Source organism: Cygnus atratus, chromosome 17 (assembly GCF_013377495.2).
Source record: "Cygnus atratus isolate AKBS03 ecotype Queensland, Australia chromosome 17, CAtr_DNAZoo_HiC_assembly, whole genome shotgun sequence".
NCBI classification, from domain to species: domain Eukaryota; kingdom Metazoa; phylum Chordata; class Aves; order Anseriformes; family Anatidae; genus Cygnus; species Cygnus atratus.
Genome location: NC_066378.1, coordinates 2,506,568 through 2,525,554, shown reverse-complemented (window position 1 = coordinate 2,525,554; position 18,987 = coordinate 2,506,568). Strand labels below are relative to the sequence as shown.

The following is an 18,987-nucleotide window of genomic DNA, read 5'->3' as shown; positions in this document are numbered from 1 at the left end:
CAAGAAAGAAAAATGCATATTTGACAGTCATCATACTGGGTTACGACTGGGAGGCTAAGGATCTGCTGCTGGTCTCTACAGGACGGGAACTTATCAGTAGTCTTCACGTATAAAGCTTTTAAGTATGTTTGTTATCATTTTGTTTTCATTGGCTCCAAAAATGAACAGAACATTTGTGCTGGTTTTTAACTTCAACCTTACAGATCAGATGTTAAATTAAAGGAAACTACAATAATTTAGACTTGTGTTGTACATTTATAATTTAAACATACATTAATGAGCAACTTAGTTGGAGTCTTTTTACTTTTAAATCATTGGAGTATTAAGGTCTTCAAAGTGCCCAACAATTTTTATGAAGCCAGCCATGTTCTCAAAAAAGCCATTATAAAAATTTCAAGGAGAAAAGTCACAGCAAAATATCAAAGCAAATACTTCAATAATTTTAGGTCTCCCAGCAGAGACACTGGAGAGATAATAAAATCTCTGTTCTGCTTCAGTGACCAAACTGACATATTTTACTTAAAAGAACTAGAGGAAGGAAGGAGAGAAAGCAAGTGGTGACTGTGTAGGAATTGCAGAGATAGTTATACCTTTAAGAAATTCAGCCACCTACATTTTAATAATTCAGGTCACACTGCCTTATGCAGTTAAAAAGTGGAATTAGTTTCAAAGAATACATATTTCCTCAGAGCTATGTTACATATTTCCTTTTAATGTATCGTATTGCAGCAACAGCTGAAATGAATGTCTAGACATCAAAAACAGTCTTTATCCCCACCTACTGCTTTTTTACCTCAGGCATCAAAACTAATGAAACCTATTATCCAGAACATTGAGTTCAGTAACCACATTGGCCACTGCAAATATGAAAAAACACTCTGGGACAAGACCAGTTATTCAGCCATTAAAATTACTGAAAATCAATTTCTTGCTGCACACTGCAGAAATACTGATAGATTAAAGCAGGACACATGGGACAAGGAGATTACTTCGAGGGAAGATTACTGTGTCAAACTGCTGAGGACAGGGAGTTACTCAGCTACTTAGGATTCACATTTGGAGCAGCGCGTGTTCCCTTTTACTCTTCGATATTTTGTCCCTTTTTTCCATGAAACATGAAGAACATGGCTTCTTTTCCTTCCCTGTGTAGACACAACTTTTAAAAACACATCACCAAATAATTCAAACAAAATCAGAAATTCAATTCCTAAAAGCAAGCATTTCATTTTAATTTTTATTAACTGTGCTCTGAGAACAATATTTCAGAGACCAACCAGCATTTCTTCTAAAGAACTGAGTTAAAAGAGTAGCAAAGCAATGCAATGGTACATTAATTCTGAAAAACTATATTACACCCATAAAAATCCAATTAAATGCAATGCTATTGATCGATCATTGTTATACTGCCATTGATCACCTTGTAAAATCTGTGTTTGAAGTCATTAGTGATTAAATTGACTTATTACTAAATCAGATTCAACCCACTTAGAGATCTAATTTCCTTGCACTGGTTATGATCGTAGGGAAATTGTACTGCTAACTCTTACAGGACTGAGAATTCATCTTGTCTCTCCATCTCCCAGTCAATTCATCAGCCAAAAAAGAACCAACCTAGAAGAAATGTTCACTGGAATGATCCATTTGTTTTCATTTATTTGCAAACAGAACTTACGTGCAGCTCTGAAAATACACGCTGCCAATCCACAGAAGCACCTACAACGAACGTCCCAACAAGGCATCCCTGCCAGCCTGAGTCCCGCATCGCGGGGCCGGGGCAATCAGAATCTTAACGAAGACTCTTGCCAGATATTGCTGGTCAGACGTGACTCAAGTTTGCATTTCAATGGACCACGAGGTTCTATTTAAGCGCTAGAATTTTCTGGCAGAGCTATGAAAGTAAAATTGTAGCACTTCAGAAAAAAAGATAAATAAAATCTTCAAAGGCAACAGCTGTTGAATATCACAGGAATACTACAATGCTTTAATTGCTGCACACTGAAACAAAAATTAGCATAATAGCTATTTATTGAAAAACAGATGGTAGGTAAGTATCTGCACTTAGAAGATTATGTTGGCGCTACTTGCGGCAGTACTTCCTCACTCCTGTTAGGTTTAAAATCATTTTAACAAATGTAGATTAGATCTTGCATTGCTCCCCCTCTTCCTGTCCCGCACTCTCACATTCCTCTACACCTGCATGGTATTTTTGCCCTTTTATCAAACACCACAATTCAGATATTAGAGAAATTTTTGCACTCTCACAATCAGCTGCGTAACATCTGAAAGGGCACAAGAAACAAACTGGTCACGTAAAATTTCTGCTGCTTTAGAAGTTGACTTCAAAATATTCCAAAAATCACGGGGTAATATCTAACTTCTCCAAAACCAAAATTATTATCCATGAAGTCAGTAAAAACATTTCCGTGTAATTATAGCTCAAGTCTGCTTTCTATGTAGGAATGCAAAATTAGCTTTACCAAAGAGCTGAGCAGCTCACTTCAGAGATGTAAATGTTTCCAAATAAAATAGTTACGCTTGCTGTGTGGTTTTTGCTTTGAATGCCTTTCACAATCACCAGCTCTGTCTCAGGAAAGAGTAAAGTGAATGTAAATAGGGCACAATTTTGTATGCAGTTTATGCTGCTTACAGCAAAGTGGGAAACTGTTTGCAGTGTCAAACCTGCCCTTATGCTCCAGAAGATCCCCCAAAAATCCCTGAATTAGAACGTTTCATTTACCTCCTCCCCCTTTTTTAAAAGTAGTTTAACTTTCAAGCTACCTTATATTCTCCACAGAAGCCCTTCCTATAGAAGAAAAGCCAAAAATCAAGTTGCCCATAGTGGAAAACGGACTACAAGTACGGAGAGGTTCTCACCGTCTTCCTCTCAAGAGTTTCCTCTCAAGAGTTCGGGGGTAAGGATGCCACCAGGAAAGCAGCACTCTCATACAGCTACTCCAGGGAATTTCCGGCATTTCCTCCCACATTTCTGAACTTTTCCCTTCCCATTATAGCTCATTTTCCTCTTCAACTCTTTGGTACAAGAGCATTAAGAAGCAGTTACTCAGAAGAATGCAGAAGTAAGCCAAAGTCCTATTTTATTTTTTAAAATGTGAATGTGCTCCCAGGAATTTCATTTGCTCTCTTCTTCCCCCTTCAGATCTCCTGTTTTTTTCATTTCGTTCCATTTCACCGACTTCCAGCCAGTGCAACCCCTGTTCCCCACACTAGCTGCACCCCCAATTTCTGCCTTTTGATCTTCCTAGTTTCAAAGAAAATTAATCTACCAAATCTGCATCAGTACGGTCTTCTTCCCTCCACTGATAATGGAGAAAATGCAGACCTGTATTTGTCTTTTCTAAAGACAAATGTTGTTTTGCATTGCCCAGGGGAGGGGCTCTGTGGGATGCAACAGGATGTAGAGGGCAGAGCAAGCCTCTTCCAGGAGGGATTTGGGCAAGTCCAGCCACCAGAGGAACACGAAGAATGTTCTTAGAAAAAAATACGGTTTGTATTAATCCATACTTGGAAAGGGAAAGGAACCGAAAGCCTTTCCTCATTTGTAAAGTATGTGAGACGTCACTCCCAACAAGCAGATCGAGCGCTTTGGAAAGCGGCACACAGATGCTCTTTTCCCTCTCCTTGAGCACAGGTTCGCCTTCAATCCAACCGCACGGCTCAGGATGGAGGGCTCCATTTTAACTGCAACCCATCAAGCCCCTGAGAAGCCCTCTCCTTGCCTCCCATGAGCAATCCCTGCGGCCAGAGAGACGCAGGGCGCTCATCAGCATTCCTCCCACCCCCTCGCAGCCCACATTTGTGCTTCCACAAGCGTCCTAAGGAGCGTTTTCCAGGAGGCTCAACCTGGCTGAAGGCGCTGTGCAGCGTGACCAAGAGAACACGGAAACACGATTCATTAGCCATGCCTGGAGAGGTAACAATGGGACCGCTTCTTGCTGCCTTTCATCGCTCACATCTCAATGGAGTGAATGCATTCCTGCTGCACAACAAGCGCACTTATAGACAGGGAAAAACACGATCATCTTTAAGACAGCCTTCTTTTTTTGTTGGTTTTCAGCCTTACAATATGCCTGCAGGCTACCACTGTTTTTAATTGATACATTAAGATTATAAATGGAATATACACACAAGATCTCCAAGCCATCCAGAGAGATTCACAGGTATGATGCTGCCAGGTCCCTCCGTGGCCTCTTGTACCTTCCTCCCACCCAGTCAGCCTGGGCTTCGGGGAACAACCAGATATAATATTCCATCTCAGTTGTACACTTGTGTTTGTAACTGAGGAAAATATTTGCATTTCCATTCTCCAAAATCTGAGTTTATTTTTTTTGCATAAAAATTAAAATTGCGCTCATTTACTTCTCATTCACATGTCCTTCTGGTACTGTCATCCTGCTCTACCTGAACTACTTACAGCTTCTGCATTACCATTTCCTTCTTTACCTTCATGCTTTTTAATCTAATCATTATAGAAGTTACAATTTTCATCAAAGAGTCTTCTTTAACTTATTTGTAACATATTACAAGAAGATTGCATTTTGACTTGAGGAATTCTGGAAAATATTTTGGAGCAGCTGCCCATTTTAAACACCCATCATGTCACACAGACACAGAACTAATGGTTACAGGAGTGGACTACAGCACCAAGCTCGGGATATGCAGAACATCAAAGCTAAGTCCTTCTCTCAGTACTTTTTGAAACCTAGAAAAAGCATTGCTCAAGCACATTTGCTTCTTGTTTATACACCACTCGAAAATAATGTTTCCTGCCTAGCTACTGGAATTCATTATAACAGGGTACACAGGAGTGAAGTACAAAATTGACTTTGCAATTTGTTTATATAGGAACTTGCTGAAGGAGAAGTTGAAGCAATTTCAACAACAACAACAAAAAAACAACCACACACAAGCACAATAACAACTCCAAAAACACTGCCTACCAGCCCCAAATATGCAAGTAGAGAGTAAATGCAAACAATAAGAACAAATTTAATACTGCTGCTTCTGCTTTGTTTGCTTTTTGGTTGGTTGGTTTTTGTTGTTGTTTTTTTGTGTGTTTTTTTTTTTTTTTAAGAAATTAAGCTAAGCAGTAAGTTTCAGCTATAACACTGATGTATACTTGAGAAGCAGAGGGTCTTGATTCAGCAGTAGCCTAACAACATCGCAAAAATGTTTATGGTCAGACTTGGTACTTACATACAAAGTACTGTATCAGAATAAACAGTCAGTTTCCAGAGTCCCAGTTTTGCTACTATTTTTTGGGAAAAAAATCAGAGTATGCATCTTCAGCTCAGGTATTAAAAACAGGAAAAGTGGTTCAAACAAAACTTCTTTTCAAAAATGTGACAGTACAAACAGTTTCTCTCATACACGCATCTTTTTCAGAGAACAGCAGACTTTCAAAACCACAGCCACAGAACAAAAGGCTAAAAAAACACTTCAGAAACAACACTACCAGATTTTTGTCATTTTGTTTATTCTGTACTGGATTTTAGTGCTCCCCAAGAAGCATGCCAAAATATTTTGTGCTCTTCTGCGAGCACAAGTTTACTGTAGTTTGCTGCTATTTAAACTGAGCTAGGGTGAAATGACTTTTTTTTTTTTTTCCAACAGCATCATATATCGAGTCCTCCCAGGGAAGGGCTCTGCTCTTGGGGCAGCCGAGTGTCAGGTTTGTTAATACACTTCCGGCATCTCCTGATAAAGAGCCAGCAGAGGGAGCTACGCGTAGCCGGTTCTTGAACTCCAGAAGGCTCTGGTTTTCAGATTGAAAAAAAAGGGGGATGCAAGATCACAGATGGTAAAAATTATCTTCTGACAGAAATGACCACATTCAATAACAAATATATAAAAAGTACACCAATTTTGAGTAGGAAAAATTTAATCACTTTTTTTTTTTTTAAGTGAAACGTTCCATACAAAACAGCTTTCAAGGCAGAGTAACCTTCCTGAAAAAAAAGACAAGACCTAGTCCCAGGTGTTCGGTACCAAATCGTTTAATGGCCCCTTGAGAAAGGCTAAATAAGTTTAGTCAAAATCCAAAGATACCTGAAAATATTCAAATATCTATTAAGCCTGATGGAATTAAGGGCCATGCGGAGTGTGAAAGACCACAGTTCACAAATACGGTCTTTCCTGGAAAGTTTCAGGATTTCTGAGTTTGAGTTCTCAGTTAACCAGAACAACGCAATGATAGGAGACCAACTCCGAGGCGGTGTGTTTCTGTTTTGTGTTTTTTAAGTAACACTGAGCCTCACTAAAGAGACCGGTTTTTACCATCGTAATGTTGGCAGCACCTCTCAACACAGAAAGCTTCAGCTATAAAACCTAACCGCTGCAGATGTGCCCAGACTCTTCCACCTCCTTCCCAGGCTCATCGAGATGGCAAGCACAACGCACGGCTGTTTGTACGGCCGGCCTGACGAAAAGGAGGGACAAACACTCCAAGCCACAGTTACCAATAAGCTCCCTAGTGAAAAACAAGGCCCCTCCCTCCCCACCCCGCCAAGTGCTTTTTTCAAGCTGGGAAAACTACAGATGCTCCTTCTGCTGGAGACAGAAAAACAAACTGGGAGCCCACACATGATTTTCCTTAAATGGAAGGTATTACAGGAAAAAAGATAATACGGATGACAGAACTTAGCTCCCATAGGGGGCATAGCATTGCAGACAGAAAAAAAATTACTGAAGACTCGAAAGCTGTTCTGGAAATATGCAAATCCTTGGAAACACGCACAAATATCAAGATTTTACATGCTACATGAGACCATTAGATCCTTGTCATAATCAGCAAGACTGAATGGACAACTTATTTAGTAATTGTTTAAAGCCAGTCCTGTTCTGTAGAGACCTCCCCAACCCCTACAGGAGTTGGTGCAGGCAGAAGGTGGGACAGGAAGAGGCTCCCCAGTGAACACAGGGTCTGGCAGAACCAGAACCTCCTTCCCAGCGAGGGAGGACAGAGGACTTTCTATTCAACCTAAAGCGATGCAACTTCAGACTCCCTTTTGTACTTGGGACTACTTTTAAAAATCGGTTTAATAGCATTTGAGACAACCCATCCTCAAAACAATCCCTTTCCCAGGCGTTTCCTGCGCTCACTGCTGGGGTTATTTCACACGCCCGTGTTTCAACAGGAGCTATCTCCTCACGGCTGGTTCTGCAATGCAAATGTAATATGTTGTTCGCTTTACAGTCTGTTGCCATGGATATTAATGTGATGTCATAAACTGTTATATCTTCATTGCAGAAACAAAATGAAGGGGCTTGCAAGCAGCAGAAAAACAAGAACTCATCTAAGGTACCATGTTTAAGAAGCAACTCTTGTGCAAGTCAAAAAAGGCACAGATTTATACTTCAGTTCAGAACTGTTGCATGTTTCTTTCACTGCGTAAGAATGATTTAAAGATTACAAATTACCTATTTAATTTTACCTACACAGAATGGACTCCCCAGCACCAAATACATCAATATTTCTGCAGTTTATCTGTTCACCAAGTCTGAGAATATCTTAGTTGGGTCTGAACTCTCACCTCGTGTACCGGGCAGTGGCTCCATGCCCCAGTGATGCTTGCATGACCTCTTTCCTCTTTTTTTCCTGTATTTTAAGCTACTTTTTGGCCCATTCATTACATCTATTGCATAAAATTGGCCACGTCAGAAGCAAGGAAACTGCAAGGACTTCACTTCTGAAAAACCAGGGTTGCTGATTGCCCTGAAAAATAATTATCATACACACATTCCCGCATTTTTGTTCTTCAAGGACTCCAGGAATAAACAAAGATAAAATTTGTCTTTGTTTTATTAAAACAGTAGTTAAGATTAGGAGAAGTTCATCTACTTTATCTGCACACATACACAAATAGAGAAGGAAAGAACAACTTAGCTCAGAGAAAGGTATAATACAGAACAAAGCACACCCGCTGTTCATAGTCCATTTACATCTTTCAGGATGAAGAGAGTATCCAGGATTTCTCTCATTTTCAATTAGTCAAGCCCTTGTTTAATCTTTTTCCCAAACAGTTTAGCTTTTCTCGAAGTGGATTTAATGAAGTCAAAAGACACACAGCAACTGGGGGATGAATGGGCATTTCTGCCTGCTCAGAGCTGCCAACCTGCCAAGCAATATACTACATGGGATTCAGGCCCTTCACACGAAGCAGGAATCATCGGACACCCATTTAGTGCCCCCTCGGCCACCGACACATCCAAGCCTAAGTTCAATGACAAGCAACTCATCTGCTTACAGTGGTATGTAAAATGTTAAAGTGTTCCTACCCTCTTCAAACTTACTTGAATTCTGTAGATTACTTTCCCTCGTCTAAATCTGTAGCTTCTGCTTCCGGGCTCAATCTAATGAGGAGTCTTAACCTTTTGCTGTAAGTCTCTCCCTACTTAGCTCTCCAACATAACTCATTACATACATTTTTGTTCCCATGCCCACAGCAATTTGTGGGAAAGAAGAACATGGAAAAAAGGGAAATACGTAAAGAACCACTTGTCTTTCAAATCTCTCCAAACCTCAAATGGCTTCTGAACAGCTGAACAGATAGAACTTTTTTTCTTTGACATCTTAAAACTGAGAAAGGTATTCTGTAACTACAGCTCCCCTGGTCTTTGGACGATATTATAACTCCTTGTCTTATCACTTGCTTATGAGATCTGTTACTGGCAGTAAAACACACAACGAACAGTAACCCTTCCAGTTCAAGAGAAAGCATGATACTGCACGGTGAGGTGCACTTCTTTGGGAAGTTCCCATTCGCATCGCATCAGCTCTACAGCAGGCGCACATGCGTATCAGGTGTTTTAGAGTAATATAATATACAATGTATGAATTATATGTATTAATAATATGTATTAATAATCCATATAATATGTATAATTCTGTGTTCAGAAAGGGTCACCTACACACTGTTCCTGCTCCTGTTTCTAATTCAGAAGCTTAAAAGGGCAAACCAGCCGCAAGCTGCCATCACCCCAGTAGATGCAGTCATTTTCCATATATTGGAAACAGAAGGCAGAAGCTAAATGTCATATGCAAGAATCTAATTGGGGAAAAGCGGGCAGGCCTTGGGGTCTTGTCTTCCACCTGCCAGACTTCACACACAAGCAGAGGGTTAGTTTAAGACCAAAGGCAAGCCAAAAGTCACAGACAACTTTGCCACACTCCCAGATTTGTTTCTTAAGTGCAACCCGAAGGAAATGAGGAGGGTTACCATCCCTCACCTAGCTGAACCTTCTTTTCTTCATACTGGGATTGTATTACCCATTCTCATTTAGTGAAATTAAGGTTGCAGATCCACATTAACTGCTCACTTTCAGAACACTTTTGGGTCGGTATGGCTGAGTTAGATTCCTACGCCCTGCACACAGTTACTTGAGAAATGCTGCATCTCTGCTGCGGGACTGACCGCCAGCCGAAACTCGGCCGTGTTGACAAGCTCCAAGCAGGTAAACAACAGCTACTGTAACAAGGAATAATATTAAGAATTGACCCTCCCTCAAGGATAAGGCTATCCCTCCTGAAATCCCAAGTCCAGTGTCAAGGAGCAAAAAAAAGCAGGCAGGTCTATAAGACCACCTCCAAACCCCAAGAACATGCAGTGTAGTGCCATGCAGAAACACCAAACAAATGGCACCAAGAACTGCACAGCCACTTGAGGAACACCTGCAGGACGCAACCCGAGGTGGAGGTCCCAATGCTGGCAGACATGCCCCGGTTACAGTGCTCAGGCTCTGCCAGCCGGCCCCTGGAACAAACCCAGCCAAAGCCACACAAGGACCCGCGGTGCGGCCACAGCTGTGCAGCTCCTCGCCTCCAAGTGCTTCTGTGCATCTGGCTCTGCGCTCCAGCGCATAAGGACACAAAAATGCTGCTTTTCCAAAACCGTTATTAAAAAATGAGGCCTTATTTTATTAAAAAATGTACCCCTGTTTAAAAACACAGCTTTAAAGAGATTGTAATTCAGCCCACTTCATTTTTCCTTAATATTTCAGTAAATAACAGCCATCTATTTATGCATCCTGAAAGAAAGACCTTAGCTGTCAAGCAGAAGGACCTACGCACGGACCTCTTTGCAAAGACTTAATTGAAATTAGAGCTGACACTGTGATCCCAGCAATCTTCGCATGCCCTAAGCCGAAACTCTGTTCTGGCTGACCATGCAGCCCATGTCGCCGTGCATTAGCTTCAGATACCGCTCGCGCAGCAGTGAAGTGTTTCGTCCTTTTGTGCTTGCCTTAGGCCACAGCCTCCTTTCACGTACATCAAACCATCTCCACTGGACACTCCAGAAATTTAACAAGCAATCCAGGATGCTGACTGACTAAGCTGGGGAATCTGTGAGATCATTAACAAATGCAAGAGAAAAACGAAGTAAAAATCCGTTGCCAGGATGTCTTAACCGACAAGTAAATGCTGTAAAGGACATTTTGCCTTTCTGTCAAAAATTTTTGTGACAAAAATACACATGCATTCACCTATATACCCAATAGACTGCCTGCAAGAACTGTGTGTTCTTTGTGTAGTCAAAAATCGGCTGGTTTTATACATATGATAAATTACTCCCTGAAATCCTCACCTGCAAAGGATGGAAGCAAAAAAGCCGTACCTTGCTGACTTGGTCATGCTATAGAAGCAAAAGGCAACTCCTAAATTGATACACAAACACTCCCATCATTGCTAAATACCAGTCACAGAGCTCACGTTTAAGCTGTAAATTAACAATGAGAAGTCCCCATCTGAAATACCACATCAAGCTGGCAGTCCTGCTCAGCTTGATCTTTCTTGGCCAAAGCACTCCACTAGCTTGTAACACTTAAACCTAATCTGACAGCAAATGAGGCTTCCAGCAGAAAATTACTGAAAGGCTGGATTTTGCTTATTTTTTCCCCCAAGGAGAAAATAAAGGGACCAGAAATGTATCTTGTTGAATATTTACTGTAGTACATATTCCCTATTCTGGTCAAAAGGAATTATCAAACAATCAAAAGATCAGTGATAAACATTACTGACAATCATATTTGTTTTCTTTTACGCTTTCCTCCTTGGTTATTTGATATCCATATAACCTATAAAATGCCTTCACCTTAAAGCAGAAAACTTTACAATTACTCTAGATATTGGTCTGCTGGCTTAAAAATCCAGATATAATAAACTTAAGTTTCTACAAAACTTATCGAGGTTGTTTAAACAGGGTAGCAAATATGGGGATAATCCCCATTTAATAGCTAGATCCATTTGCTCTGAGCCACCATCTGAAGAATTAGCTCTCAATAGGATCACAGCAGTGCCTGTTTCCCATAAACTTAATTCTACAGATGCATGAAGACTTCCCTAGTACTTCGCAGAAAGTATAGTGAGAAGCAAAATTTATCTTGATTTTACAAATAAGCAATATGCAAGCTCTTTTTTTCCTTCCATTATCATCACATTGAAGCATCAGCACATTCAAATTGTAAATATGCAGGGGTTTTTTCTAACAATTATTACAGAGGATCTACAGCTCTAAAGTAATTGCACCACCTTCGTTTTAGTTAAAAATAAATTTAGGAAGTCAATAAACAAAGCCACTGCTGCTGCATTTAACCTCATTTCCAGATCTTACTTTGAGCCACGGAAGTGGCAGGCTTTACCAGTGACTTCAGAAAGGAATTAAAATTAGGTCAGCATGGATAGTTCTGGAAAATTATATTCATTTACTTATGCAATATTTAAATCAACCAAATTACAAAACTTACCAGAACCTAACTAGTCAACGCATTAAGTTCCTACCTTTAAAGATATGAAACAATTTCACCACAACTGGTGATCATTTTCAAGACAGAACAGTAAAAGAGACAGACAAATTATTTAACAAGTACTTAATTTCCGCTAGAATCTTTCTCAACATACAGCAAAAGACTCACACAGTGCAATGGGAAAACAAGTTTGGTAAAGCAGCATTTTACACATAAAATCCTCCTCACCCCTGACAAATTTGCAAAGAATTCTCAGCAAATCTGTAAGGCAATATATACTTTATGTTCTCACTACTGTCATTTTTTTGCTTTTCACAAGAACTGCTTTGAATGTCTTCTCTTTTGACAAGGTGTCACTGGAATGATATATTTATTCTGTATTTAAGACAAATCTACCCCACTCAACTTACTCCTGGTCTCTATATATTTTAAAATGCCTTTTAACAAACTATCAGTCAGAGATTAGTCCCAGACTTCAGTTACTGCATTGCTTCACTGCACGCTGCCAGCAGTAGCTCAAGCCAGCTATCACAGCCGTAGCACTGCTACGCCCATGGGTGCCACGAGTGGCTTCTGAGACAAGGTTAAGGACAATATTTAGCACATACGTGCACCCAGCAACCTCGCAAGCATTCTTCATACTCAGTGTTCGAAACACTAAGATCCTAATTAACTGATAGTGTCTCCTTCCTCGTACTGTTCCAGAAGCTCAGAACCCTCAAGATGTTCTCTCCCTGTCCTGCGTCCTCAGCCAAGGACACCTTACGTCAACAACACTCACTCTCAGATATTAATTGAGATCAGATATGGTTAGAAAAAAATCATAACTGTATGAATGATATGAACAATAACATTAAAAAGATCTAGCAAGAGGCAGATGTTTATGAAATACAACTAGATTAAATCACCACTTTGGTCTTTAAAGATGCCCCCCAACACACACAGCCCGTTTCTGTTTCAGGATTCCAGGTTCACATCTTGTAGCCGAAGTTTCGCACGCCGTGTCGTGTCTGCTAGTACTGGGACACCATCCTCCAACCCCAAACTGGAGAAGCAAATAAGATGACAATAGCAAAGTACTGACAAGGTTAACGAAAATTGCTTTGAGCCTACTCCTTGCTTAATTCTTAGCAGCTCTCGCTTACAAGAAGTGATCAGCTCAAAATAGCAGTGATGCTTTCCTGCAACAAACACAGCCAAATGCTGTCTACACAGTGACTGAGGCATTTTTGAGATGACTGAACCCCTTACAAGTAATTATGAAATGAGATACTAAGCGAGAAAAGGATTTAAGTACATGCTTAAGTGATATGCTAAAGAACAGGATTATTTACCTGTTTCACTAAACACATTGAGGAATATTTTGGAAGCAGAGGTTACTGAAATATGGGAGATACACCAAAGGGTATAAACAGGTACTTGTAAATGAGCCATTTTGGTAAAAGTTACAGAAGCAAATTTACCTAGGCTTAACTAAGGGGAAAAATGAGTTCCCTTTTAGTTTGGTTCATTTTTAAACCCTACGTTGTGAAAAAGATGTGGAAGTGACAGGCATCATCCTGTAGTTGTTTATTAAACTTACTTCCATGTGTCGAAGGAAGATGTAGATATACATATACACACAAACAAAAGTAGTCTTATAATCTTCACCACCCTTTAAAATATTAAATCAATTTTCAAATAGATTCACTCTTCACGGAAATATTACAGAAAGCTCCACAGACAATTTCAAACAAAATAAAAAACTACATGAAGTACTCATAATGCTTAGGAACGATACCTTCCACACTCTGCGATATTCATGTCAAACAAGCATGCGCTGAAACCTTGGAACACACAAAGGCTTTTCAGTGGAAGCTGTTAATTTAGCACTGGCTGGCTGCCCAGTGGATACCAGAATACATTTTAATCCAAACAACAGAATGGGAGGGAGGAAGCTCAAAAGCAATTTCAAATCTATCAAGATTGAAATATTACCTCAATACAATAACAACATTTTTACTTTGGGAGTTCTGCCAAAAGGGAATAGTTACCCTACAGTAACTATTACTCTTTGGTATGTTATTTTTAACAGAGGAGTACACCTACCGTCTGAGTTAGCTGTCTTCTGAGCAGCTAGAAATACCAAGGAAGGCAGGGGATCCAACATCTACAAGAGCCATAGGCAAATCGGTCAGGAGGATCCCCCTGCAGACTGCTGGCAAGAGGCATGCTTCCATGATCTTACTGGTAAGGAATTGCAGATTCACCAGTCAAAAAGGTACTGCAGTACCATTAGCCTGATTCTGGCACACAACCCAAGAATTACTGTCAAAGAATACAGTCCTATTTGCTGGCTCACCTCTCCCACATTTTTAGATTCCTGAAACAAGCAGAGCCAATTTTGACATTAGCTACAAAGTCCTAGTGGAACAGACAGAAGTGGTTTGAAAATCTCTTTGATATGCCTCGAAATTTAGCAGAACTGCTGGCCACACAAGCTCAGCACCCAAAGTAAGCAGTAAATTGGAGAGAGAGATTCACTGCAGACGTAACAATGGGAGTCGCAGAGCATCACGCAGCGCAGGCTGCACGCACACCCCAGTAGGCACAAGCATCAAATGCTTTGTCACACAAGACCACACAAAGTGCCGATAGCAAAATATCCAGCAAGGAAAAGGTTCATTTAACAACGAAACTAGAGACTATTGCAATTATATTTGCAAGGTACGATTCTTATTTCTACCTCCCAATTTGACTCAATTTAACTGGTTATCATTTTTTATAGCTAAAGTAGCAGGGGAAAAAAAAGATCTGAGAGAAAGGTTTAGGATGAGTATGCTGTTGTAGGGGGGTGCATTTATCTTTACTTGAGCATTAGAGAGGTTTTGCTGTTCATGGATCAGTTATTTATAGCTCATCTGGGCAGCATCCACATCTTTAATTCCGTAACAGCTTTCCTTGCCTTTTGAATTAAAAATTGAACTTTACTCCAAGTGATTCTCAAGGGGAAAGCATTAAATGTGCTACATCCTGTTCTTTGTTTCAAGGCAGCAGTGTGAAATAATGTAAAGAGCTAACACAGCCCTGATGATTACTGCATATTTCATTAAGACTCCAACACTCTTTGTCCCACTTAAAGGCTGACTACATGCTTTTGGCCATATGGAGTTAGTTAAGTAGGCCCTGTGATTACTACTTAGAAAAATCTACAACATATACAGATTCTCATACAATTCTCAGTTAAAAAAAAACGTAATCAACCATATATCTAGAGCATCAAAAGGCCCTGACTTCTCAAAACCTGTTAAAAGATGCAACAGGACTCACAACAAGCAACCGAACCCAGGCACCAACATGCTATGTTTATTTTTGAGCACTGTTTTTACTGAGTTTAGGAAAACCCAGTACTTTAAAATCAAAAGCCAGTTATTGCTTATCAGGCCACAATACACAGCTGATAGGTGTTTCCCATGAGCTGCAGGCCACCCTAACCAACAGCTTCTGTTAACAGAGTTACTTTTGTTGTCCATCATCTGAGCAAAGCTTTTAAGCAACTTAATTTTGCTGGATCACTTTTTGGCTCTGTAATGAGTCAGAGATGAACTTGTGACCAAAATCGGTTCACTTGGGGCATTAAAAGAGACTGCCTAGGGGGTTCCAGACCTTCAGCTGCGAAGAACCCGTGAGTCCTGTCCCAGTGGCATGCCACCCGTGGGTGCCAGCGCCCAGTCCGCAGACAGGTGCCCATTTTCTCCAACTCTCTGGACACAGGACTGGTTAGTTAAATAGAACTGGGCAGTCAAAATAATTTGATAATTGTTGTACCACATCTGGGAAAGGAAGACAATAATGTAATCTTTATTGACAATTCTATTTAAGTTTACAATGGACCCTTTGAAAGCGATCGCTTCCTTCTGCTCCTGCCATGCAGCCTCAGAAGCAGCTCTCCTCCTGCCATGCTGCCTGCCCCGTGCTCACAGACCTTTGCCAAGCGAGCAGAGATGGCACTTACCAGCCAGCAGAGACAGGGCACATTGAATCACGGTGATTTTCTGAGGTCTTTGGAGTGGTAAATTTCATAACTGAATCCTGACAATTCCTCAAGACACACTAAAACCACTCATCTCCCTGCCCAAAAAACAGACAAAACTAGTATCTGCTGCTCACTTTGGTACTCGGGTGTTTGCTACTTAGGATACAAAGCAAACTAAAGTGTAGATGATGAAAAAGAAATGGACAGAATTTCTGCAAAGATTAAAGACCATCTTCGCCAAATTTTTGTATTTCTTAGCCAGAATTTCTTTTCCAGAACCAGTTCTCTTCCCTTAGCTCGTCCCAAGCACAGACCTACCTACCAGCTCCTAGTGGCTTACCAACAACTCCACTGGCCAAGCCTTTAACGTCAAATGCCCAAAATGCAAACTTTTTCATACGCTTGTAACAGCAGCTTCTTCTCAGCGGCCCAAAGTAAATGCTGTATTTTCACATGGCTGCACATGAGGAAAAAAACTCTCAAGGAGACGGAAAGAGGAGGCGAGGAATAAGGACAGAGCACAGACTGGAGTTTTTGCAGGGCTCCTTCACCTGCTGCTGCTCCCCAGGAACGCCATGCTCACTCCTTCCCCACCCTACAGCCCCAGTCCGATGCAGGGGAGCCAGAGAACAAGCAGAAGGAACAAAACTCCCTCTTCCTCATGAACCAGTGCAAGGAAAGCCCCAGAAGAGAACAAAACCTAACAGAAGAAAAACACCACCTATAATTGCCCAGATCTGAGTAGTTGAAAGATGTTTTCCTTCTTCTCATTAATTTCAATGTAAATTGCAACACTTTTGAAAAATTAACATTATTACATCCCAGCAGAGTACTGCTGCATACATTCATCAGCACACACAACACATCATCATAATCCAGTAACTTTGATTTAGAAGCAGCCCATTTTCAACAGCTAAAACGAGAATCTGATTATTTAACCACAGAGGATTTCTGCCCTGCTCTCACTCTGGCAGGTTGTTGGTAATACTAATAGAGGATAATTAAAAGTCTTGGGTTTAGAGTTAAACATCTTTATATCAAGCACGCCTTGCGCCTCTTCTAGCTTGTTCATTCGAGCCAGAAAATGCATAGAAGCAAAAGAAATGTGTTTTATCTTAAGACTTTTTTTTTTTTTTTAAACAAAAAGGTGAGCTCTTCAGGATGAGCTAAACCAAGAGAATTTACATTTTCTGAAATGCAGTGCAACTGAGCTCATTTTCAGAGAAGAGGGTGGGGATTTTTTTCTTGACTTTGTTCCTCCAATTCAAAATGGCTGAAGAGGAGAAAGTTCTCCAAAATTATTCCATAAAATCAAAATAATCAGGAGCGATACTGACAACTGTCAGGTGCTATAACAGCATGTGATTTAGAGCAGCATATATGCTACTTTAAAAGAATTTCCCTGAGGGGGGTTCAGTGCTGTTCTATTACTTTGTGGCTTATTATAGTCCCGGTATTATAATGGATATTTAAAAGCAAAAGTAAAGAATTTTATGCAGAAAAACAACACTTACAGCATATGCAAAAGCTAGTTTAAGAGCAAGCACAGAATTAGCTATACAGATATTTTTTCAAGTTTGACAGTTAAGCCTTCTGTGCTTGTCATGCATATGCCACATTAGAAAAAATAATATTCTTATGTAGTAGTGAACACATGTTTATTTAATGGCATCTGCCCAGAGGGATGATATATTTTCTAGTTAGCATTCACAGAACTGTTTCTATCAAACCAAATCACGTTTGAAATATCTAGGTTAAAAATGATCTGGAACGGTTTGATTTTCAAAAAACAAGACCTCTTTAACTTTTTAGAATTCAAAAACACTTATATTTAAAGACATAGTTGCAGTTACTGTGCAGCAAAATACCCACGTGAAAAATGCAGAGTAAATTAAATAAAGAACATTCTTAAAATATTTTAACATTTACGAACAGAAAACAAGGTTTTGAACAAAGTACTGGGAAATTTTACTCTGTTATTCCCCCAAACCACACTGGACATCCTGTATTATCTACAACTTTAAGCTAGAACCACAAGGAAATAGAAACTAATGCTTCAAATGAGAACAGTTTGGCTTGCTTTTGTTTTTCACTTTAGAGGTTTTTTGTTTGTTTCTTGTGTTTTGGGTGGTGGTTTTATTACTTTTTTTTTCCTCCTGTAAGGCAATGGAATATTTTCTACTTTGAGTGTTTATTAAAGGAAACAATCATAATGCAGAAAAAGATTGTGGTTCAAGACTTACTACTTAAAAAGATTTAAAATGTTAGGAAGCATTGGGTATGGCTCTGAAAATAAATAAAAATGAGAAACCCTTTCTTTTGTTCCTTTTCCTCTTGTTCATACGGTCGTGACTTTAACAAAAACTCAAGATTTGTAAATCTGCACTAACGCTCACAAAGGCCAAAAACCTTAAAACCTTCACCTTAAAAGCAAAACCTAAGAACGCCTCTCCCCAAAAACCAACCCCCCTCTCCCAAACAAATTTTCAGATATATGAGTAATACACATACGTGTAAAAGGCTAGTCATTAAATAAGCGATGGGATCACTGACAATAAAATGGGGTTTGGGGTCTTAGATTCAAATTTGACTGAAACAAGTGAGAGGAGCCTGAAGAATTATAACCTCTCATACATTCTCCACCAATGCTCATCTTTCACTTTGTTCAATTAGTAACATGTAACAGCACACTGAACGGCATCCATCTAAGCAAGCTGCTACCCTGCAGCAAATCTAGTTTTATTCTCAATATTTCTGCAATAATTTTCAGGCAACTCAAAACCAAGTGAGGGTGCATAGTTATTGCTAGAGCAGAGGGGTTTTCTGTTTAGCAAATTAAGCGTCCTCAATCAATGAAACACCACTTGTCTGAATTCTGTTTAGAATCCAGAAAACCTGCCGTGACATTTCTGCACAAAACAGTATCAATTACTTCAAACTTTGGACGCACTGGAAGTTACAATAAACCTTACAATTTAGAAGACTTAGGTCTCTTTTGCTTTCTAACCTTAAAAAAAAACATCTGTTTAGGGTCAGAGAAAGAAAAATAGTTCTTTTATTAAAGCACCCTAAAACATTTGTTGTAACATCAGGCAAAATGACTGATGTTTACTGTACTAGATTCTTTACAGGAATTTCAGACACACCCCGAGTCTATCTACATTCTGGCCGTAATATCAGACAAACGAGAACACCAATGTGCAGCTGTATGA

General features: G+C 39.9%; 1 protein-coding gene across 5 annotated transcripts in view; it reads right to left on the bottom strand.

The window, feature by feature from the left end:
* MED13L (mediator complex subunit 13L) overlaps window positions 1–18,987 on the bottom strand; it is a 188,571-nt gene that overhangs the window by 100,526 nt on the left and 69,058 nt on the right. The window contains exons 1-2 of one of the 5 annotated variants that reach the window (XM_050714147.1): window positions 3,285–3,325; window positions 1,673–1,888 (exon numbers count right to left, since the gene is read on the bottom strand). The exons of 2 other annotated variants lie outside the window; for them this stretch is intronic. In XM_050714147.1, the coding sequence (XP_050570104.1) occupies window positions 1,673–1,739 (67 nt within the window). In that variant the 5' untranslated portion in view covers window positions 1,740–1,888; window positions 3,285–3,325. Of the gene's footprint in view, window positions 1–1,672; window positions 1,889–2,778; window positions 3,111–3,284; window positions 3,326–18,987 lie in introns of those variants that run through there. 2 more of the 5 variants (XM_035556601.1, XM_050714148.1) reach the window with 2 other exon arrangements.